Raw genomic sequence first — 25,429 nt, 5'->3', positions numbered from 1 at the left:
ATAAATAGCATCGTGCCTAATTAAATGGCTGTATTCATAAGATTTAAGTTTATGATTGTACGCCACACCTAAGCAAACTATGTTTAACGGCCAACAAGCAAAGACTAGCAGTGCTTGTCAGTACTGAACATAAGAAAATGACGCCTAACATAATTAACAAATTTAGAAGAACAAAAACAAAGAAACAGGACTGCAAACCTTAATTAATAACTGGAAATCAGATACTTTATATAAAAAGGAGAGTCTAGACACGTTAGTTCTTCATATTTTCAATTTTTATTAATATTTTATTTAAATACCAAAAAAGTATGAATTTAAAAATGCAGTTGCTAAAAATATGATTGTCTTGTAATGGCCATTTTTAATAGAAAACAAACAACCAAAACATTCTGACCATTAAACTAAAAACACACAAGGACGTCAAATCAAAATCAATGAATGTAAAAACAGAACAACACAGTAACAGTCATTCACTAAGGCCCATTTACTTAACCCAAAAAAGGTTTGTTAAAAAAAACATCTACCATTTATTTATCCATTAGATATACTTTACCAGGAAAATGTCCAGTTGTTGTTTTTCTCATATAATTCATTTTTACTCAATAAAAGGCATATAATTTAAAATCACTTCATAATGCACTCAATTTTAACCTTATCACACCGATTTTTATTATGTGAACATGACAGAAAAAGTGGAAGCTTGCATACTGAGTTGTAGTTTTTTGTCCATCCTAGTGACAAACACTGCTCTGATTCTGTGTATAAATGTAACAATCTACTGCACTACCCTCTTTTCCTTTGTTCTCTCAGTTTTGTTTTTCTCCATCTCTCTATACTGTGTTCATTTTCGCAGCTGTTGAGGTCCCAGCATGACTTTATTGATGAAGTTCACAATGGCTGTGGCTGGCTGCTCTGGGTCGAGCTCTGCAAACAGGTGACACACGTTTCCCAAACCACCACTGCGCCGTGCAACAAATCCAAACATCCTATAGAAAACAAGTATGAATCAGACCAGACAGATTGTTAAAGTGCCCTTATTATACTATTTTAAAGGTTCCTAATTTTGTATTGGAGGTCTTCTACAATAGGTTTACATGGATCTAAGGTAAAAAAATGAAAATAAATAAATAAATAAAAAACACTTTAATTTTCTCATAATATACATTGCAGCATCACCTCTTTTCTCATTGTCTGAAACGGTTCGATGATTCAATCAAGGATCTGATCTGTCTAAACCCCTCCTTTCCGATAGCTGCTTTGCTCTGATTGGTCAGATGGCCCAGTCTATTTCGATAGGTCTACCTCTTACACCGCGTTTCGGAAATGAAATGGCCATTACTATATCTGAATTTCAGCTCCGGAGCCTGAATTTTCATCCAGTGAAGACTGGCGGGCATTATGCAAATTCGTTACAAACCATACGTAGGTTCGTGCAGGACGTATGACTGGACTTACTGACGACTCGATTCAGGCAGTTCAGAATTGGTTTCTTTCTTTTGGGAGACAATAACATTGATCTTTGCAGACCTAAACAGCTCTATAACACACAAAGGTAATATCCAAAAAAGCATAAAAAGGGCACTTTAAATTAAGAAATCACTTATTCTGAGGGGCAGAAAACCCTAACCCTAACCCTAACCCTAACCTAACCCTAAATTTACATATTTAGGAATAAACTCCCAGAAAACATGAGAAATGCTACAGCAAAAGAGAATATAAGTGTATAAGTAGAAGCACTTACTTGCAGGAAGTGTTATCAGCATCAATCCACCTGGCGTGCACACAAATACACACACACACACACATACACACGCAGAGGCTAAGCAACATGTGCAAGCAGAGCAAGTAAGAGAGAAGCATAAAAAAGGCAGGAGAGCCCTTGTGCAAAAAAATAATGGCACGTTGATGGACTTGATAGATCAGCATGAGAGGCAACCCTCTCCTCTAGACATATACACTAGACTATGTTCAAAGTAATACACGTTGGCTTGGGCATTGGCAGAGTATATGAACGATGCAGTATGTTGTAGATTGGAGTTGTATTTTTCTAATGATTCCATCTTGAATTTTACCTTTGATCCAGCGGATCCACACTGCTGAAAGTCACAGTATGAATAGGGTAATGTCGCCTAAAAAAGAGTCTATATAAATAGAGAGAGAGAGAGAGAGAGAGAGAGAGAGAATGAGGATATGGATATGGATTAGATTCTTATCTGTGTCATGACTATGAAGACTGTTTTTACTTTTCAGTGTCTCTGATAAATGTCTTGGGAATGAGCCATAAAGGCCTATGGTTTGCTTGAATGTCTAAAATAAGTAACTTTAATCTCATACTTGAAGGACGGTACTAAAAATATGCTTGGGGAGTGTTATTAATAAAGCCATGATGCAATGAATGTTGTTTTGCTTTGACGAAGCAAAACATACATGTCATTCAACATGTGTGTTTGTACCTGCGCTGATTATCAGTGAGGGTGATGCCCTGTGTGGACACTTTGAAGTGGACGACTGTTGGCGAAGGACGAGGCTCCTGGGTCAAAGTGCACTTGGTTGCCTTGGAGACGGCTTGCGGCCCAGTCAAAGATTCAGTTTCCACTGAATTTAGGTAGAGAACATTACAAGCTGACAATGAGAGAGAGAAAGAGAGAAAGAGAGAGGGATATATAATATTAGAGGGAGAAAAGTTACATTTCTTGACTTTTTTTGACTTATTGTTGATATGTTTGGTCTTGGTGGAATAGATCTGCTTCGCTGCTGCTGCTCTATACAGGTGGAGCTGGGGAAGTTGGAGGGTTTCTGTAAGTTCGCTGTAATGCTAAGGCAAATACTGACCAAGTATTTAAAGGTTGAGCATCGAGCTCATTGGCTACTGATACAGGAGGATCCAATCAGCTGTGATAGATTGAGTTAAGGCCCCATCAGCCTGTTTCATGACATAACTTTGTATTAATTTGTTTCATATTTTTATTTCTAATGAAATATAATTAATATAAACTATGAAGTTTATCATCAAGCTCTTTTTTTTTATAAACTATCATTCAAATGTTTGGGGTCAGTATGATTTTTTTTATTCCTCAAGGATGCATTAAATTGATCAGAAATGACAATAAAAACTTTTGCATTGTTACAACATTTCAAATAAATGCTGTTCTTTTGAAGTTTCTAGTCATCAAATAATAACAAAGTGTCATAGTGTACACAAAATATTAAGAAGCACAACTATGTACAGTATCTTGAGCACCAAATCAGCATATTAGAATGATTTATGAAAGATCATGTGACACTGAAGACTGGAGTAATGGCTGCTGAAATTTAGCTTTGTCATCACAGAAATAAAGTTGGCCTACGTTAAAAATGAAATTGTGTTTTATAATATTTCACATTATCACTGTTTTTACTGTATCTTTGTTTAAATAAGTGAAGACTTGGTGAGTGTAAGAAACTTTCAAGAACAAAAATCTTACCAACCCCAAACTTTTATATATAGCTATTTTCCTCCAACCATTTTTTACATAGAAAAATAAAAAATAAAAATAAAAATAAACTCACCCGCCCCCTGTTTCAATAGGTCTGCAGCTGTGCTTGTATTAGTTCCACTTTGCAACTCCTGCAATTCACCAACAAGATCTGAAACACAATCAGACAGTTATTATACACTCACTAAGAAAAAAATGAATGCATTGACAAAGGTTTACATGTTTGTATGACCTCTATCTGGGATTCGCAGTACACACGGAAGAGACACAGGAGTAATGGAGTGCTGATACACCAAAGCAGACAGGGAGCCTAGGAGGAAAGAGAGAAGAATCATAATACAAAATCAACAGGGGTCGTTGTTTTCAACACAGCGCATTAGAAAACATCCATAAACCAGGCATAGTCATCTTTGTCTCACCAAAATATGTTTCATTTTGACAGCCTTTGATTTTGACACCTTTAGCGCCGCTCTCAATCAGGAAGTGCCTAACTAGCTGCTCCTGTGGGTTGCCCCTCTCACCATGGTTACTAGCTTGGGCTGGAGGTGTGGTGACTTTGAGGGCCAGTCCATATGCGCCTTGGAATGAATTACTATCCCTAATGAGAAAGCAGCCAGGCTCCTTATCTTTTAATACTGCAATAGCTAAATGGGGAAAGAGATATTTTGTACTTCTGTTAATAGAGGCACAGTAATATTTCTGTAATATGCATCAGCTCCTATAGAATGATCATTTAATACAACTATATTTTTAAATGTTTTAATTCCTATAATTTATTTGCTCATTCAAATATGCTCAGATTTCTCATATTTTTATTGAATTACTATGGGTGTTCCTGGCTAGATGCTATATGACCGCTTAAATTAATAACACAAACACCTGGGTGTTTAATACTTGCACTGAGTATCGATTCATTTTATTCAATAAAATTCTGACCAATATTAAAATTGATAATTGTTTTCTGATAAATGATAAATGGCCTATATTAAAATTCTATTCCATTTTTTCAAAGCAATAAAAAAAAAAGGAAAAATGCGGTAAATACTATAAAAATCGCAAATATAAACTATATCATTGCTCAGTTCTAATCTGCTAAATTCAACTATAAGGCATGAAGATCATGATTTTCTGTATTATTGTTTCTAAAGATTAAATTTAGGTGAGAGTTAGATAACAGCAAGGTAATCTAAACGTAAAAACAGGAAATGAGCATTTGCAATTAAATATCTAATATAATTAAATACTAAACAAAATCAAAGAAATGTCTAATGGTACCAATATAGGGTGCATCTCTAGTAATATATAATAGTTCAACTGTAGAGCATAGGACTAGCAATGCCATAATCATGGGTTCGACTGCCAGAGAATACATACAAAATCCGCCAAATGAATAAATGTAAATGTACATAATATTGACGCAAACACCGTTAAACAGGCATTATGTTCTCACCCTGGTCTCGGGAGATGCCAGGTTTATACCAGTACTTGGAGCTGTCTTGAACAAACTTGGAGCTGAGGCGGTTCTCTGGCTCCTCCACACCACTAGAGGGGGTTACTTTGCAACTAGAATTAGGAGGCAATTCACTGGTGGTAGAGGAGAAGGACACATGGAACTGGGCAGATAAAATAGAAGGTTTGCCACCTGATTTTACTGAGGAAATGCCAGTGCTATCAGACATGTTCTGAGGGAGGAGTGAACGTTGTTTTTCAGGAAGAGGAGGTTGGGGTAAGGATGCCGGGATGGTGATTGCAGTGTAGCCTGTGTATGGTACATGAGGCACCGTCAGAAGAGGGTAGTAGTATGACACTATAGGGAATGAGGGTGTGACGTAGCCATCAGGGTCAGGCGACGATGTTGTCAGGTCACTGTTGCTGCTTCCCTCATTGCAGTTGGTCAAGGGTGTCAGGCTTCGTCTTTCAGCATTTATGTTGAATGAAGGGAATTCAGAAGTGGAATTTCTCTCTGAAGAGCAAAGAGGTGGCTGAGGACTTGTTGAGGTTGAAGTTGAGGTGTAGCATGAGCCAGGGCGCTCCCCTTTATCCTGCACTGATTCTGGGACTCGGTTACCGAGAGCTCTGGGGTTGTGCGTTTGTACATGCACTGACTCCACACCCTTGGATAATGGTGGGTTAATAATGACAGCGGAGTTAGATGTAGAATCTATTATCTGTGTTTTCTCCATCTTTTCCTCTGTTCCACTGGCAGTGGAGACAACTGTGATCAGAGATCCAGGGAAAGTTTCACCCTCTTGGGCTTTGCTTTTTATTGGTTCTCTTGCCTCCAATGGTCCACTGTTAGAATACACAGATGGATTTATGTTGATAGTAGGCCTACATTAAATTCAATCTTCAACTATCAAAATAAACACCTTGGTTGACATGAGATTAATGTACATGAAGAAACATAATTACCTGTCCCAGGTAGGGTGAGAAAAGGCCTCAAAGTGACTTTTATCAGCATCTAAGACCTTAATACTCCTATCTACAAAACACACAATATAGAAAGAAAACTGGAACAGATTAGAAATGAGAAGAAAGCTGAAAGTTAAAGGGGTCGTTCACCCAAAAATGAAAATTCTATCACTGTTTACATCATTTAGTCATATGGACTTTTTACTATGTAACTTTTATGCCACTTGTCTGTCCTTTTCAGGGCTAGACAATATCAATCACCAACCAATTTTGTTTACATTGTACAAAATATCTGGTTGGAAAAAACCCTGGTTTGGATGACTTGAGAGTGATGAACAGAAGTATCTTTTTTTTTAAACTATCCCTTTAAATATACACTACTGTTCAAAATTTGGGTTTTGGAAAAGGTCTCATATGCTGACCAAGGCTGCATTTATTTGATCAAAAATACAGTAAAAACTGTGATATTGTGAAATATCATTGCAATTTAAAATATCTGTTTTCTATTTTGATATATTGTAAAATATAATTTATTCCTGTGATGCATGGCAATCTGAATTTTCAGTAGAAATTACTCCAGTCTTAAGTGTCACATTATCATATAGAGAAATCATAATATGCTAATTTGCTCAAGCAACATTTCTTAGTACTATCAATTTTGAAAACAGTGCTGCTTATTATTTTTGTTTTTTTCTGGATTATATGATGAATAGAAATTTCAAAAGAAAAGCATTCATTTGAAATAGAAATAACATTATAAATGTCTTTACCTTCACTTTTGAGCAATATAATGCATCCTTCTGAATAAAAGTATGAATTTCTTTTTTTAAATCTTACTGACCCCAAACTTTTGAATGGTAGTGTACAGTCTGACACTTCATTTGCATCATATAATACCACAAATATTTCTATTATATACATCTAAAAAAAATTGTTTTAGGAACACACTGTTTGGCATAATTTAATGACTAATGATAAACTTTGTCAATGTAATTACCATTAAGGCCATTCTGACTCTCTTCAGTTGAGGCACTGTTGTGATTGGCTCGTTTTGGAGATGGCGTTACAGCAATTGGGGAGGAGTTTGGGGAATGACTGATGGAGGCGTAACCAGGACTTTCTCTGAGCGCTTGTGGAGAGCAGGGACAAGGTGGATGCGGACTGTGGTAGCCACTGCTTTGGGGGCTGGGATATGGACTGAGTGGTGTAATATTTTCGGGTTGAGTGTCTGTGACATATGCCGCTTGATCTTGTTTTGGGATAGCGTGGCAATGTCCGTATGATAATGTTACTGGTGACATCGCTATTTTGCGCCGCCAGTATTCGGCCTCTTGAACTCCCTCCCAATGAGACTCCACTCTTCCATCCCTCCAGTGCATAGGCACCTCTGTCCTAATCCCAAACTCCGCCTCTCTAGACCAAGGTAGAGCTTCTAATTCTCTGCCACGTAAAGAGTGGAGGGCAACGTCCTCTCGTAAGCGAGAACAATCCCTGCAGGAGCACGATGTTGGCGGTGTCGTGCTGTAACGTAACTCTCTGTATGGACTGGAGAGCAGTGACTGATTAGGGGACAGAGAAGGAGGGATGTGGGCATGGCCCTGAGGGAGGGCGGAGCAATGGAACAAAGGAAATGCCTCCCCAGTGAAGAACGCGCGTGTCTGTGGAGGAAGTGTGTGGGAATGGGAGGACTGTGAGTGGGAACGTGGCGAATGAGGGTGGGCTTCTTGAGGGGGAAATGAGTACAGGTGTCTAATGGTTTCTGGGCAGGGATGGTGCAGACAGCGCCCTCTTTCCCATAAAAGATCCTGGTGGGATACACACAGGTCTCGGACTGACAGTGGGGCGGTGCGGCTGCAGGGAAGTGTGTAGTGTTTGGGGTGGAGCGTTTCTGCAAGTGCATTCGGTTTGGTCAGGTCTGGGCCACAGAATGAATGAGTGTGGGAATACGGACGACCATAACAAGACTGAACGGGCCGATCTGGTCTCAGGGGAGAGCCGTCGCAATCGTCAAGAATTGCGGTTTCTCTGTGTTTTTCCCTGTCTTCTTCCTTCTCTCTTTTTTCTCTTGGAAGTGGAGAGAGGGATTCGGGGGGTGCAGATGACCGACTTGCATCTTTGCTGAGTGAGAGAGGCTGGATGGAGAGATGAATGGGAGGACGAGGGGAGGAATGACTGGGTAAGTGTGTGGAGGTTTTGATGGTGGTAGGGCATCCGCTGGGACTGAAACCTTGTGCTCTATGCTTCTTCACTTGAGCATACAGGCTACCATCCAAAGGCCCACGTGTGTGACAGATATCTAGAGATCACAGGGAAATACATAGACAAAACCATATTATTTACAGTCTCATGACTTTGGAGTGTATGAAAATGTCTCTGTGTCTTTTTGTCCCAGAACGCAATTTTTACCAGTAGGTAACCCCTCAAATAAACGCAGTGTTTAACAAAAATAATTTTTTTGTCCTTTTTGATATTTTTGTTTTACTATGGCTGTCCACACTAGTGTGTTTTCATTTTGACACAGAACTGTCCATACTGGCACTTCTGCCGTCCTCTGCATTTCAGAAAAGACCTCCATCCACAACACACAACCAACGCATGTTACTGGGCATGAGCGGGCATGCCGATTGCTCTAATAATAGGGTCGTAATCTCCGGAGTTCTGTGGACGCCAGGCATAACTATAGCAAAAGTTATGCGTTTTAAAACGAAAACGCACTAGTGTAAAAGTAGCCTGTTTTTGATTGTAGTTCAAGTACTTTTAAATTCTAAGTAGCTTGGCAAGCTGCTAGACTGAGTGCACATACCCTCAACACTATCCTCATGGTGAAGGTTAAAGTTCTCATACGAGTCCCAGCGTACGACAGGATCTGTGGTGCCATAATCCACAGATACTCCCGGCTCATTTCCCTGTACCTCCCCACCTCAGAACACACAAACACACACATACAGCATTAAGACAGAGCTAATACATGGATAAATGGTGGAAGAGTTCAGTTGATAGATGTTTACCTCTCCTTTGCGGGCCAGAAGAAAACAGCAACTCCACTGTGGCATCTGCAGGGAAATGGTCGTCTACACACAAACACAAATCAGAATGATAAAACAGAAAACATCTGTTATTTCTCTGCTTTTGAGAAGCTGAGACACTGGAGTGGGCAGTCAAACAACATTGCCAGTATTTACCTGTGCAAGCATGGTCAAGTTCCGCTTTGCCAAAAGCAAGCTGAGATCCATGAACACTACAGGTGTGAAACTGGACTCTGAACACACATTCTCTCATACACACATTTGAGAGACGGTGATAACACTTCACCTAAAGACAGACAGCAAGAAGAACATTTTTACTGAAGGTAATGTGTTGCTTTTCCACACAAAACTCGCCAACACTTTGCTTGGGTGTTGTGGGTGGTTGCCAGGGCATTGCTACGTGGTTGTTATAAGGGGTTCCGAGTGGTTATAAAAGTGTTGCTATGCAGATGAGAGGGTGTTCTGGTTGGTTGGTTGGATGCTTGGTGGTTAATGGCCCACCAGGTGTCTGTGAGATTCTTATCCAGATATATGGCTTGGGTTTTTCACTTTTTTTATCTTTAAAGGGATAATTCACCCAAAAATGAAAATTCTGTCATCATTTACTCACCCTCATGTCTTTCCAAACCAATTAGACATACGTTCATTTTCAACACACAAATTAAGATATTTTAATGAAACCTGAGCCTAAATTAAATCTGTTCATCATATAAAGTGATCATATCTCTTTGCAAGACTTTAAACCATTCAATTCATGTGGATTCTTTTTACAATGCCTTCATGATCTTTTTTAATTTTCTATATTTCGGTTACCTGGACTTTCCATGGAGGGACAGAAACATCTCAGGTTTCATTAAAGTGATTTTAAAAGTCTTATGGGTTTGAAATGACACGAGGACAAGTAAATGAAGACAGAATAAAAAAAATTGGGTGAACCATCCCTTTAAGTCAGATAACTTTGGTAAACTAATAGCACATACTTTTTCTCATTTAAGTTTAATACCTAGCATTAAAGCTTTTGATAAATTAAAACCCCAAGCATTGCATGCAATATTCTGGTGTCTTATCAAACGTTTAATAATGGAATGATATTTTTAAATATGTATTTTAAAATATGTTCTCCCTTCAAAGCAAGGGCTAGTGAGCAGGTTTTAGGGGCATCTAATATAACAAGAATGTATTCGTGTGAAATGCTTGAGTGTCCTCACCAGGATGTCTCCCTTCAGCAGTAGAGCTGGTTCAATATTCACACGCAACATCTTACTGTTAGGGCTCTGAATATCACTGTAACACAAGAAGTCAGCAAAGTATGATATCTGATTCGTTTTCATAGGTCAGTCAAGATGTGACTTGCAAAATGTGATTTGCAAAATGTGATTTGGAATTTTGAAACTCACATTGCTTGGATTTCCTGCAGAAAAAACTATCTTAAACCAGCCTAAGCTGGTCAGGCTTTGGGCTGGTTTTAGAGGGGTTTCGGACACTTTTTTAGCTGGAAAGCCAGCTTGTTGACCAGCATAATACTAGCTTTGCACAGCTGGGAGACTAGCAACATTAGTATGGCCAGAGTGAGATCAAGATCAACCTAAAACAGCTAAGACCAGCTTAGAGCAGCTTAAACCAGCAGAATGATGGTTATTAAAATAGATATTTTGCAGGGTTATGTGCCACAGGTCAATATATCAGAATGCACAATGCCACAGCTCTGAAAAACATGTAATACTTAATGAGACTGATAAAATAGACCCACTTACTATTTGCCTGAAGAATAGACCAGCTGTAATGACTGGTAAATCTTCAGAAAGGGAGAGTAACCTTCAAAATGCAATGGAAAAAATTAGGCACTGCAATGATGCTACATTCTGTCATATTTTACTCACGCTCATGCCATTCCAATCCTGAATTACTTTCTTTAAACATTAACATAAAAGAACATAAAAGAAGATTTTTAAATCTGAAGATTAAAAAAAGAAAAAAAGTAAAAAGGTTGCAGTGTTTTTTTGTTTTTGTTTTTACATTAAAGGTCAATGGGGACCAATGCTGTTTTGGATACCAATGGCATTCATTGTATAGGCAAAATCATTTGAAACATTCTTCAAAATATCTTCTTTTGTATTCTGCAGAGGAAAGAAAGTCACACAAGTTTGGAATGACATGAGGATGTGTAAAGGATCCTTTCAATTTTGTTTCAACCATCACTTTAAACATTTAAATAGAATTCTGTACTTTTTCCCCTCCCCAAACTCAGTACAGTCATTGCAAAATAAGGCCTTGGTTTGATTGAAAAGGGAGTTGTGTACCTCTTCCAGGCTGGTAGTTATGCAAAGCTGGAATATGAATCTGATGCAGGAAAAGTGGCGAGCTGTTCATCTTTATTGCACCCGAGAGAAGACCGGCAAAATAATATATATACCTGCGATGACAGAGAGACATCATGTCCAAACTAGAAGTTATTCTGGAACAAACACATATTAACACTGGTCATACCTGTTCTGAGATGGCTGGAGAGATGAAGAGATTTTATCCTCACAAAACTTCCTCATAGCAACTGTCGAGAGAGCCTGATCTGCCCTGCAAACATACACCAGTAAGAGTCAAGTCATTTGATTACCAATCACGAAATATAATAAAATGCCCACAAAGAGAATTTTAAGATTTTTTAAATGTTTTTGAAAGAAGTTTCAAATGCTCATCAAGGCTCCATTTATTTGATCCAAAATGCAGTAAAAACAATAATACCGTTAGTATTGATAGTATTACAATTTACAATAATAATGTTCTGTTTGATATATTTTAAAATGTCATTTAATTCTGTGATGGCAAAGCTTAAAATAACAGCATTTAAATAGAAATCTTTTATGGATTTATTGAGTCTTTACTGAATAAAAGTATTAATTCCCTTTGGGGAAAAAAACCTAAATGCCCCCATAAAGATTGTAATGGTAATTGTTTTTGATCCCAATGAGGAAAACAGCTTGTAAATCAAACTAAATGTTTTTTGATAATGTAAAAATGCAGCTTTTTGTGAGGTTTGTGTTTAGGGGAATAGAATGTACAGTAAAACATTTTTTTTAATTAAAATCCACATAAAACATGGAAACCAAAAAAGTGAGTGAGTGAAAGTGAGTGAGAGAGAGATAGAGAGAGAGAGAGAGAGAGAGAGAGAGAGAGTGAGTGAGTGAGTGTGTGTGTGTTTCTGTAAGTACCCAGCTGATATTTTGCTATAGTGCATGTAAGCTGCCACAATCACCCCTGTTTTTCCTTTGTTTCCCTAAGAAAGTAAAAGTTAAAGAGAAAGGAAGACAGATAGAGAAGAAACATTTTTTTATAACAACTAGCACTAATTTGGGGTTATCATTTATATGACTTGGAAATGTGATAACATTTAAATTCTCTCATCATTTAGTATATGTTGGATCAGACGGATCTGGTTATTGAGTTCACAAAAGGGGAATTTAATCTTAAGAATTATACTAGAAATACAGTTGTATGGACTACTTTTATGTTACTTTTATACTGCTTTTCTGTCACTTCAATCCAAATTCATTGCAACTGCATGGAAAAGAGAGTACATTAGTCTAAACTTTTCCATTAGAAAGACAGTCATATGAGTTTGGAATGACTTTGGAGTAAGTAAGTGATGAAAGAATCTAATTTTTGGATGATCTATTATTTTAATAAGACTGTGATGACATTTAGGCACTTTTATCTCTTATATTAAACATTAAATAACTTGTGATCTCAACCTTGCAGTGAAGTACAACCACGTTGTGGGGGTCAGAGTTAAGCCAGTTCTCCATGGTCTTGCACACAGCACATATTTTATCGAGGAGCGGGGCATGCAGATCGGGCCACCCAAACTCCTCAACCTGAGGCAGGGGAAGGGGTCATCACAAAAATACAGAAACAGAGCCATACGTCAAAACAAGCAAGCTGCAGAGTGACTTTTAATGTAGTTGTATGCAAATCTAGATAATAGAATAACAAAGAGCAGGAAGATACCTGTGGATTTAGCCTGCAGATGTCATGGCGTTTCTCTGACAGATTTATAAGCTGAGAAGAAGTGAAAGAGACATAAGAGTGCTAATCCATACAGAATTAAAACTCAACAATGATTTTAAACAGCAATACAACTGACCAGGAACTTGTCTTGATGTTTAGATTTCAACATGGCAGCCACTTCCTTAAGGTTAGCGCTGTAATGCTGTTCTTCCAGGTCAGACAGGTAGAGGACAGAAATGATACGCTCAGTGATGTAGGTCAGATCGAAATCATAATGACTGCCCATTAACTTCTCCATAACACTCTCCATGCTGTCTCTACTGTGAAACACACACACAAAAAAGACAAACACCTGCAAACTTAAAGGAACGGTACGCATGAAAATTAGACATTTGCATATTTTGTCACCCACATGTCATTCCAAACAGGTTGATTTTCAAACAACCTGAAGGTCAGTAAGTGATGACAGACTGTTCCTTTTTCGGTGAACTATTCCTTGCATTCATGATGTTGTTCTTTTCTCTGTCATTCAGAGTTAGCTTTATAAAATGTGCTCTTACCTGGGAGGGATGTTCAGCTGGTTTTGAAATGGAGGCTAGAAGAGATCAGTGTTAAAGTGAGAAAAATGCAGGCAGATATGATACAGACATTGCTTTTAAATTGCAATACATCAAACACAATACATATAATCGTTCTTTTCTGTTAATAATGATTTTTTTTGTGTTTGACTCCGGTAGTGTCTTTGTAAAAAAAAAATAGTAGTAATTTAAAATTAACTTCTTATTTCCTTTCCAATTGTTTTATTACATTCCTCTGATACGACCAAAAAACAATAACATAAACAACACTTTATTATACAATATAATTACATTGTTTCTGCTTGGGGTCTATTTAATCCCAGCAAAAACAAACTGTAGAAAATACAAGAAAATAAATCAAAGAAAACAACCGGCAGGAGTGGACTACAGTGTGTATAATCAATCAGAAAATCTTAACATGCGAAAAGGCATTGCATTTATTCATGTTTCAAACCTGGCGTCTCTGTGACCCCAAATATAAAACTTAAACTTTAACCAAACATAAGCTAAACAACTTCCATTTTCCCCAGACAAATTCAATTTTATAATGTGGATTGAACTAGTGAATGTATAAAAAGTTGACATTAGGCTACATACATTTTTTTTTTATCTTTCCACAAATCAAAAATGTCCTGAAGCTGGTTGCTTCAAGTTTTTGAGTATCTAGGTGAGATTTTGTTTATAATCAGTTCTTATAAGATTCATGAAGTCTCAATCAGATCCTTCAATATCAGTTCCGCTATTGAATTAATGTAAATGTCATGTAGATGCACTGTTAAATATGTTTTTTTAAAGATATTTGTTAAATGTTGGGTTAAATAGCAATTCCTCCATAGACGTTATGGTAAATATCTGTGAATTAGTAATACTCACTGGATCTGAGATAACTTCACAGGGGACAGTGACCTGGAAGAAATCGAGATGTGTATGGAAACCAGATACACAGAATGAAACATCCTTGACACATGATATGGGTTCAGACATCAGAGATGACAGAGACACATAACAGTCTTTTAAACATACACAAACGCAGCTAGCATACTTTGGGGCCACTGGGTGACTCTCCATTTAAAGACATCCTCTCTGTCCTCATTAGGTTATTATCACACCAGGGGACATCTGGTACTGTTTAACACTGTGTGCGAGTGTGTGGGTGCGCACATATTTGCACACGTTTACTCTGCTTCCTTTCCAGTAATTAGTTTAGACTTCACATTTCAACATACAGACTCTAACACACATGACTTTGCATAGGCTATATAAGGCTTTAATATGTTTTAATACACTTTAATGCGTTATGTAAAAGTTTGACAATCCGTCAATGAAACCTGACCACCATTCTGGATATTGGAGGGTGAAAGTGTAATATTCTGATAGACTGACAGACAGGAAGGCTAATGTGGACAGAGGGTGGAGACACGTATATAAAGAGAAACAAAAGCAGCTGATCTCTCCATCCAGGACGGATGAAATGCCTGCTGCATGGCTTTGCGTACTATTTCCACTACTCTATTTCAGATGATCAGCTGGCCTTTGCCTCCTCCTAATCATGAGTCTGTTTGTAGTATATTTTTTTCACCATGTAAGTCACGTATGTTCACTGCATTGCTGCCTTACATTGAATAAAAGTCATTTTATTCATTATTTGAGCTCTATTAGAGTAGATTGACTTTGGATTGCCCTGCTGGAAAACACAATGAAACTAACATGTTGCTACATTTCAAAAAGGGAGTTTTTACAGCGATACCATGGAAGAACTATTTTTGGTTCCCCTAAGAACCTTTCAGTGAACCATTTTTTTTTTTAGTGAGAAGAAAAATAACCCTTTTCCACAATAACGCAGTGGAAAGGTTCTGTGTCTGTTAAAGGTTCTTCATGGAACCATGGATGGCAATAAAAAACCTTTGTATTTAAGAGTGTAATGATACAATTATATTACAGACAAAACAGATCCTTCATGTGGGATGAAGAAACACACAGGGGTTCATTAACTACATCCTGTTTAACAGGTAGCAACTAATTGCTAGATACAGACACAATAACATGCTCTCACAGACAATCTCAATCACTAAAAAGAATTTCAAAGATAAATGTCCATCGATAATCCTTAATAACAATCTGATTGTATCTATCATGTGTCAGTGTCTTACACTCTTGTCTCCACTTTCATCAAATGGTGATTCTGTCTTTTCTACAGTATTTCTCTCTGTGCCAAACAGATAATTTTTTCACTACAAAGATAAAAAAAAAATGCATTATAGGCTACTATCCAAAATGAAAAGTACACTAAAAGTAGCAATACTTAAATTTTGCAATGAGCAATATGAAATCCCTGTTTAAAAAGTAAAAGTGTCTGTACCTTTCTGAGACGAGTCCAGTTTTCTAGAGTTCATATAGCACACACACGAGTGTTCTCCTCTCTTTCTCTCTCTTTCTGATCCTCTCACTCTCTTGCTCCCACCCAACTCTTCCTCTCTTTCTAAAACCAGAGGGCATGCACTGTAAAAAGTATTCTAAGATCAAGTAAATGATGCTGATTACTTGATTATTGTAGTTTTCATTGTTATGCTCATAATGCATTGAACCTGTAACATTTTTCAATACGGTCCCATTAATTAATGCATAAACATAATGCATCACCAAACAATGAGCAATTCATTTGTTAAAATATTTATTATTCTTTGTTATAGACTTTATGTAACTCGTTGTGTTGTCTTCCAGTTTCCACAGAATGAAGGTAAGATATTAGGAAGTTATGAATGAACCGCTAGTTTAAAAATCTTCCCGTCTACTGATATGACATCCGCCGTTACAATGCTCATGATAACTTTCTTTAACTCTACAATAAGTAAATCCACTTCACCGATGCGATACCATAGAAATATACAGAGCTATTCTGAGGTTTGCACATACGTTCATAAGTTCTAAAGATTCGCTGGCGCATAAGGTCTATTACAGAATGCTTGAATCTGATTGGTTGACAAATGTTCTAAGGTGTGCAATTATTTTAGTAGTTCCAGGCAGGTCTTGACTGCATTACAGTTCCATATGACTTTACCAAATGATTTCAGTTATTTCAAAAGGTCATTAAAGCCTACAACAGCAAAAGAACCAAAACCCCTCAATGACACTGACCAAACAAATAAATACAGTAAACAACAGGATAAAAAGGACAAATTATTTCCATTTTTTGCCACAAAATTACATTTTATTATGTATGGAAAGCACATACCCTCTTTCTCCCGCTCTCTCTCCCACTCAAACACAAACACACACAGTACAGACACACACTCTCACAGAAACATGGTGTCAGCGCTGCTCTGATGATATTATCAGTAAAATATTAAAAGCTACATAACTAGTGAGGTAACGGCGCTGTTCTTGAAGCAGATAAACTTAGTTGTTTTGCTATTCGTAGAGACGGTGCTGCCAAACACGCTTATTTTTTTACAGCATGCATTGGGTCATGAATAATTATGATTGCATTGTTTTGACACTTAACATTTTAAGTCCAAGGAAACTGTTGCCTTAATTTAATTAGGTTCGATGAACACTATTTTTTACTGAGAAAAAAAAAGTGCAGGAGAAATAATGAGAAAGAAGGAGAGAACAAGAAGAACAGCTGTGGTGTGTGTATAACGTGTGGATAGACTAGTGTATATCCGTGTGATGCACTGATGGCATCCGGTGACTGATTGCAATTTCTATTAATACCAATGATAACCAAAGTTCATAACTCATCGGATTTAGACATATTTGTACTATATTTGTGAGTGACACAAGACCAAAAGTCACGAAGATCATACATGAACATTTGGTGCTACAAGGACACGCAGTCATTGGCAAGAAGTGGATATATTTTTAAGCCAAATTTCCTTATTGTTTATAGCCAAATCCAGTGCCAATCACAGTTTAGCAATATTCACTGTACTTCACATCATAAGCAAACAGTAGTAACAACATTTCAGCTGCGAGAGAAAGAAACATACCTTTTCCTCGCATTTCGTATGCACTGCAGTTTTACACTCTGCAAGGAGAAAATGTGGATTACATAAATAAATATTAATGTACTTTACATGTTATATGTGTGTGCACATTATGTGTGTGTGACAGGTTTTGCCTTCAATGTGGGGACCAATGTCCCACAAAGACAGTAAAATCTGAAATTACGTGTGGAGCAACCAACGGTGTCCATGAGTAAATGGCTTATAAACCTAATACAAATATCATTTAGAAAACAACAGAAATAAACGTAAAGTATAAATGATAGAAAAGCAAATGTGTGTTTCACCTCTGCAGTACATGCCATGGCTGTCGAGGCTTTGTCTGCAAACAGCACAGTGGTGTTTCTTCTTGAAGTTCTTCTCTTTAAAGGAGTGTGAAGCCACTTTCTCCAACTATGTATAGCGTGCGCGTGCACACACACACACACACACACACACACACACACACACACACACACACACACACACACGCACGCACACACACACACCTCAAAATTATACAGTAGCAGATCAATTTCCACAAATGTATTTATATTTGGATCTATGGTACATTTGGCAAGAAATAAACCCCAAAATATCTGCCAACCACAAACATGATATTAATGAGAACTGAGCACACGTCCACACGGCCACAGTCGTGGTGATATGAAGAGCATAAAACAATCACTAATACACTGGAGGTGATGAATGAAATGTATGTTTGTATAGGGGAAGAATACTGTGATGATAGAACTGTTTTTGATGCACTGAGCAGATATTGTGAAAGACAGTTGGATGATTTAACAATCATTGAAATGCTATTCTAACCTACAAGCTGATATTTTTCTACTTAATTTATGACGTCTACATATTACCACCATTTCATCAACAAATTATTATGAATCCTACAGGAAAACTTTAACTCCATTCATAGCGATTATAATATTTTGTTTATGAAATTAGATACGATTATTATGTTTTAAAATAAGTCTCTTATGTGCACTAAAGCTGTATTTATTTAATTAAAAATACAGTAAAAACAGTGTGTTGTAAAATATTATTAAACTTTAAAATAGCTCTTTTCAATTTGAATATTTTTTTTTAATGTTATTCAGCAAAGGTGAAGTTTCAGCATCATTACTCCAGTCTTCAGTTTCACATGATTCTTCAGAAATCAGTCTAATATGCCATTTGGTGCTCAAGTAACACATTATTATTATTATTATTATTATTATTATCATCATCATCATTGTTGAACAGTTGTGCTGCTTAATATATTTTGGTGGTAACCATGATAACAAAAAATGTAGGATGCGTTGATGAATAGAAAGTTCAAAAGAATAGCATGATAATCTAAATATATTTATATTTCTGTAACACTATTACAATCACTTTTGACAGTCTTTACTTTCACCTTCGTAAGATTCTTACAATTCTTTAAATCTTTCTGACCCCAACCTTTGAAAGGCACATAAAACACAGAAACATTGTTAGGTGTATCCACTTGACAATGCTGCCATCTACAGCCTGTAAATGGGAAATAAACAATCGCTATAATATTAGGAAGCGCGTGCTAATTCATATGGGTTGTATAAAACCGTAATCGATCTGCCTACATTTTTTTTTGGAGGAAATATATGAGAAATATGAGAAAATAACTGTTCAACAATCACAGAGGATGTTTTAAAAAGCACGTACAGCAGTTCACTAGTAAACTAGTGCAAAAGAGGTTATATTACATACTGTGCGAGCCTGTGACATCCACATATATTAAATGTAAAACACATAAGAGACCATTTTTTTCTTAGCTTTTTAAACGTGGTTTTAAAAGTTTTCACACTTTTTCAGCTCTCCACCCTTCTCTCTTGCTCTCTGCAGCCAAAGTTTGACTCATGGATAAAGCATTTCCCTTCACATATCCAACACCACAGCTTTCTCCTCATGCCTTCACACTTCTTTGGAGAGCAGAATGAACTCACTGTTTAGGTTTCGAGAGAGAGAGAGAGAGAGAGAGAGAGAGAGAGAGAGAGAGAGAGAGAGAGAGAGAGAGAGAGAGAGAGAGAGAGAGAGAGAGAGAGAGAGAGAGAGAGAGAGAGAGAGAGAGAGAGAGAGAGAGAGAGAGAGAGAGAGAGAGAGAGAGAGAGAGAGAGAGAGAGAGATTGCTGCTGACATTCTTTAATTTTGGCCCTGCTAATAGAAATTCTCTTACACTCGCCGCACTCACATACACACTCACATTCCGGGCAGGAGTGGACGGGAGCAGGTGGGAAGGCCGAGGTATGCTTCCACCGTTTCAGAATTCCACCGTCTATTTTTAACCTCTTTCTGACCACAGGATCCCTGGGAAACCTAGGTGTTTGTGTGCATGCTTGCATGTGTATGATAATCTGGCTATTTGTCAGTGGTTATGGAATATATTTCCCTTTTTTTATGTCAACACCATTACACACATATGACATGGAAGAGTTTGTCACTTCTTACAATGAATCGTGAAGTGGAAATATTCCCTTATTCTATTTCCATGCATTGAAATCTCTAAGGAGGTTAATTTTCCATCCTATAGGTTAGTTTTCTAAGGGCACATAACTAAATACTAAAGCTGTCTGACCCCAAAGAGTCAACCTGCCACCCAATGATGGACATGGAAGTGTGATTGTGAGTGAGTGTTTGTGTGTGGGGGTGAATGTACACTGACAGGAATATCCCTTCAGCTTTGATAGTAGGTTTACATACACTTCATTCACTTTTAATTGCACTGTACATTACACTGCATTATAAGCAGAGACATGGGTCTAAATATTCTTAACAGAACCACTTAAAATAATAGACAGCTAACAGCACTTAAAATATAAACTTTAACCAGAAATTTTGTTGAAACAAAAATGGAATGGAATGTCAACCAACTCGGGAACCCCAAGAGTAAACAAAAAAGAGACTTTATAATAAGTTAATATGACAATATAGCGAAAATTATAGCCAATACAAATACGCTACAACATAATGTAATGAATAAGATTAAATATAATGTATAATATAACAATTATGGTTGATGTATTTGGAAACAAACTATACTTTTACATGATTTATAATTCTAGATTAATGCTAACATTTCAAGCTGTATTTAATGAATATTAATGTATTATGAATGAACATGAATTAATAATGAACAACAGTATATTAACATTAAGGTAAGTTAATGAAATGGAATTTTCTATTTTTTTATATTTACAAATGTCTGTTAGTTCATGATACTAATGCATTCACTCATTTTAATTACTTGAACCTCATTGTGAAGTTTACTGTGATAACTTTTATAAAGTACATTAAACAGATTATTAGTTATAAAGTTACAAATAGTGAAAACAGTACTATACGTTTTACATTGTTCACCATGGACAAACCCTTGATTCTAAAGATTGCAAATATGGAATGATTTACAGAAGACAAACCATAAGCATTGAGGGAGACCCAACGCAATCATTGCCTGGAGAGTTCTTACCTAAGAACCCATGTGTGCACACAGTCACACACACACACGTACCTCTGTTAAGCTGAGAATCTCTGCCTCATCTGTGAGGTCTCGTGTTTTCGGGGAGTCCGAGGGCTGGGAATTCCTCGGTTTAGCCCACCGCTGCTTGCTGAAGACACAACCCATTCTACTTCACTTGCTTTATTCCTCCTTAGATATCCTTTCCCTCTCCTCTTACACTTTCTTAGCACTTATTTTCCTTGCTCTTTCCAGTCTCCTTGTTCCTCAGTGTCTTAGCGTCCAGTTCCAACACAGAATCATATCGCTCACACCATCTTTTCCACACATTCTCTCCAACTTCCAACGTCTCCCTCTAAGTGTCTCTCGGGGTGTCCTCCCTTTGACTGTCTCTTGCCCCCTCACATGCACACTATGTATCGCCCTCCTCCGTCTCTATCGCAGCTGTTTTTGGCAGGCTTACGTCAGACCCTTCCTCTTCTCAGGCACTTGAGCTCTGCTCACCCACTGGGAGACATCACACACGCACACACACACACACACCCTAAGGCTAGTATTCCAACTTCTCTCCACCACCCAGTCCCTAAGCCTGCACACAGAGAGAAGCATTAGGTATTCTGTTCTTCCTCATCTCTGTCTTTTATTGGCAGAATGAGACAACAAAGCATCTGTTCTTGTTCCTTCACATCCGCGCTCTCTAGCTGTACTCGCCTCGCATCTGCATGTGTGGGTGTAAAACTGAATAAGTTACTGTGGAGCACATGAAACCACAAAACTGTTCATTGAATAAAATACCATTCATAAATTTTTTTGGTAAAACAGGGTGAGCAGTAGCTCCTATTAAATGAATAAAAAGCTACAGGGACCAACTGAGGTGACCGTAGAAGTTGTAACACTGCAATTAATGTTAAGTTAATGAAGGTTATATGACTGAATCAGCATACTGTAATACACATATCAGAAATATGGCTGATTTTTCAATGTACATTTACTGGACTCCTGCTGTGTGATACCGCAATTAAATGAATTGTGTAAAATAAAATGCTCCTGATTATTGCATAATTGCCATAAATATACAGTGCTTAATTGCATAACCAGATTCCATAAAGCAAGTAGACCTACTTGTAATTAGATGTTTTAAAATACTCAATCAGACTACATAACTTTTTTTCTTGATTACAAAGTCTTCTAGTTTTGTGGAATTGCACACACAGACCAGCCACTAATCAGATGGCTAATTACATGGAAAATTGAGAGGCCACAAAGCATTTGACCACTGGATTTACAGATATCATTTCACTTTTAAGAAGTGATTTGTCAACCTTTTTCAAAAACCATTCAAATTTTTATGATTTATTTATAAGCTTTTAATTAACCCCACAAATCCCCTCCAGTTCCTTCACGAACCCTGACAATGTAATATTTTATGTTCTTTATGTTGTTGATAAAAATGGAATATATTTTGTTTGTTTCTATTTTTATATCAATATGGCACATTATCCAATTCAACATGATAAACAAGTTAGGTCAAAAGTCATGTAATTTGTAATCAGTAACTGACTACAATTTGAAGGCCAAGTAATCTATCCAGCACTGCACATATACTATATAATTAAACCTTTATGACCTTATGTTAGTCACAAGATTAGGTCATTAAGTGCATAATTATGCAGTTTTCTTTTAAACATTTGTTTACGCACACCACAAGACTATTTAAGTGATCTGAAACAAAGCTAATAGATAGAAAATTCTAAAAATACCTTGACCTATTACCAAAAACTTGTGAACTACCAATACATCTTATTTGGTTACTATTAAAGGTCGCTTCAGTAGTAGCCTATCTGTCCAGAGACCACCAGTTAGCACCAACTGTCATTCTACAGACAACAGAAACAACACTCATTCATGCACCTGACACAGCAGAAAACACACAGTAAACACAGAAAGCACAGCACCTGTCACAATAAAAGCTGAAAACACACAGGATTGCAGTCTCACATAGGCTCGCATGATTCGGCTTTTTGTTCGTTCGTCAGCGATTAGCTTGGTTTTCTCGCGTCGTGCTCAGCGTGAAAGGGCCAAGTTTAAATGTCTCAATGCTATAGTGTGGAGATTGTTAATACTAAAATATAAATCAATCAACGACAGAGGAATATAGTTGAAGTCACATTCAGAACAATTTTACGATTAATCGTTGTTAAAAAAAAATTGACAGCCAATCAGAATCTCAACGAAACTCAATGGCATCACACGTCAGCGTGGGCGCTGAAATAGTTTGATAATAAAATGGCCGTTTTTGGCATGAACGAGTCTTAAATCATTACCTGAATAATAACCATATTGCACTGTTTTATAACTAAAAGTAGTAAAGGCCTGTTCACACCTAGTTTTAATAATCGTTCTAAATCCATATAAAGAGGGAAGTCCACATCACAACAATAAAGACACTGAAGAACGATATTGTTGCAAATACAGTAATCGGAAAGGGTCGTAACTATTATTGATTTGCATAAATATATGGAAAGTTGCTCTTTTTTAATTAGCATGAAGCTAAGTAAACCTTATGTTCCATCTAAAAAGAAACCTTAATGGCAGGTCAGGCAGACCACAAGAGCCATGGCACATGGCTTGTTTATAAAAGCCATAAGGATGACAAAAACATTTGGTTACACTTTAGGCGTCATTGTTACGGTGTAATTATGTATTTAATAAGTACTTAGTAATATGAATTAACATGTACTTACTATAGGGTTAGTTGCATATAATTATGTATAATTTACTGTTTTTACAATGGTAAGTACATGTAATATATGTAACAAGGACACTTTAAAATAAAGTGTTACCAAACATTTCATAACAGGACCAGAGTTCAGGTATCTCCATGTGTGGACACATTGACAATGCACTCATAATAGAGATTGCAAAAGTCCATCTGAGTAAAAAATGCCAGACCACCAGACAACTTTTTCTCCGCCAATAAAAAGATTTGCAGTATTTGTGTGAAGCTAGAACAGCCCAGGTTACAGGCAGGAGAGTTTCAGTTAGGGCAGCTGGGAAAACATGGACGGACAGCACAATATGACCACACAAAGAATGCAACAAGCATTGCAACAAAGATCCAACCCTAGAATGGGCCGTAAAATCCATCTAACAAAGCAGTATGTGAAATACACCTCGAGAAAAAAAGCTCAGAGTAAATGGCTCTAAAATGTAACCAAATTAGATTTCTTGTGGTACACATGCAGCTTATTTCAATACTCATCACCAAGAGACTGGGAGGATCTGCGCAGCCTCAGTGTTGGATCATTACATTGGTTTGAGAGCACTTTGAGGGAGTTCACTAACCTTGCCTTCTGAGAAAACAACAATGCAATGCAGGTTTGAGGAGAAAAGATGAACAAAAAAAAGATAGAAAACTTGAGTTTCAGTCTGAGTCATTAAAGGAGTAGTTCACTTTTTAAAAAACTTTTGCTGATAATTTACTCACCCCCATGTCATCCAAGATGTCCATGTCTTTCTTTCTTCAGTCGAAAAGAAATTAAGGTTTTTGATGAAAACATTCTAGGATTTTTCTCCATATAATGGATTTCATTGGGTACCAAACGGTCGAAGGACCAAATGACCGTTTCAGTGCAGCATTAAACGACACCAGACGATGCATAAGGGTCTTATCTTGCGAAACGATCGGTCATTTCAAAAATAAATAAAAAAGTTTAAGTTTTATAAGCACAAATGCTCGCCTTGCTCTGTTCTGTGATGCACGTTCGTGAGTCTCCTCTTCGAACTCGTTCATCAAAATGAACAAATCTTTTTTCGAGTCATTTCGTTCGTTGAATGAACAAAAATGACTCGAAAAAAGATTTGTCCATTTTGATGAACAAGTTCGAACAGGAGAGTCACGAACGTGCATCACAGAACAGAGCAAGGCGAGCATTTGTGCTTATAAAACTTAAACTTTTTTATTTATTTTTGAAATGACCGATCGTTTCGCAAGATAAGACCCTTATGCATCGTCTGGTGTCGTTTAATGCTGCACTGAAACGGTCATTTGGTCCTTCGACCGTTTGGTACCCAATGAAATCCATTATATGGAGAAAAATCCTAGAATGTTTTCATCAAAAACCTTAATTTCTTTTCGACTGAAGAAAGAAAGACATGGACATCTTGGATGACATGGGGGTGAGTAAATTATCAGCAAAAGTTTTTTTAAAAAGTGAACTACTCCTTTAAGAGGATTTGAGAAGAAAGCCTATCCCGCTGTCTACACCTCAGTCAGTACTGAGAGTGTTTCTGCTAATGAACTCTTCAGTGGAAAATTAATGTATAAGCCCTTTTCAACAAATATACACCATGGTTTATAGCATTACAAGACAATACAGAGCATTGAGTGATCCATTAAATTAGATTTATGCATCATATTGGAAATGCTGACTGAATTAAATCAGAGGAATTCAGAGGCAAGTTA

The 25,429-nt window shown here is 37.2% G+C and overlaps 1 protein-coding gene across 11 annotated transcripts; it reads right to left on the bottom strand.

Annotated features, from left to right (window-relative positions):
- Positions 1–257: 257 nt before the first annotated feature.
- Positions 258–21,669, bottom strand: tns2b (tensin 2b). Of its 11 annotated transcripts, none has more exons than XM_077198400.1 (26): positions 21,019–21,669; positions 17,786–17,891; positions 17,484–17,521; positions 14,368–14,400; positions 13,477–13,511; positions 13,053–13,236; positions 12,917–12,967; positions 12,661–12,783; positions 12,121–12,185; positions 11,402–11,485; positions 11,215–11,327; positions 10,669–10,729; positions 10,123–10,198; positions 9,071–9,200; positions 8,897–8,959; positions 8,692–8,808; positions 6,886–8,184; positions 5,889–5,958; positions 4,927–5,768; positions 3,896–4,120; positions 3,709–3,786; positions 3,550–3,627; positions 2,454–2,622; positions 2,073–2,141; positions 1,742–1,771; positions 258–986 (listed from the first exon to the last, which is right to left on the bottom strand). In XM_077198400.1, the coding sequence occupies exons 1-26, from the start codon at positions 21,130–21,132 to the stop codon at positions 842–844; spliced, it is 4,398 nt and encodes a 1,465-aa protein (XP_077054515.1). In that variant the 5' UTR covers positions 21,133–21,669; the 3' UTR covers positions 258–841. The 11 variants fall into 11 exon arrangements, with proteins under 11 accessions (XP_077054515.1, XP_077054524.1, XP_077054525.1 ...); XM_077198409.1 differs by lacking the exon at positions 1,742–1,771 and adding an exon at positions 15,854–15,973 and having other exon boundaries at positions 21,019–21,355; XM_077198410.1 differs by lacking the exon at positions 1,742–1,771 and adding an exon at positions 15,854–15,973 and having other exon boundaries at positions 14,368–14,451; positions 21,019–21,352.
- Between the last annotated feature and the right edge of the window lie 3,760 nt (positions 21,670–25,429).

Source organism: Siphateles boraxobius, unplaced genomic scaffold (assembly GCF_051911475.1).
Source record: "Siphateles boraxobius isolate OS27281-9 unplaced genomic scaffold, OSU_SipBor_1 41, whole genome shotgun sequence".
Lineage (NCBI taxonomy): Eukaryota > Metazoa > Chordata > Actinopteri > Cypriniformes > Leuciscidae > Siphateles > Siphateles boraxobius.
The sequence above is the reverse complement of the archived record's forward strand: the minus strand, read 5'-3'. Positions and strand labels throughout refer to the sequence as shown.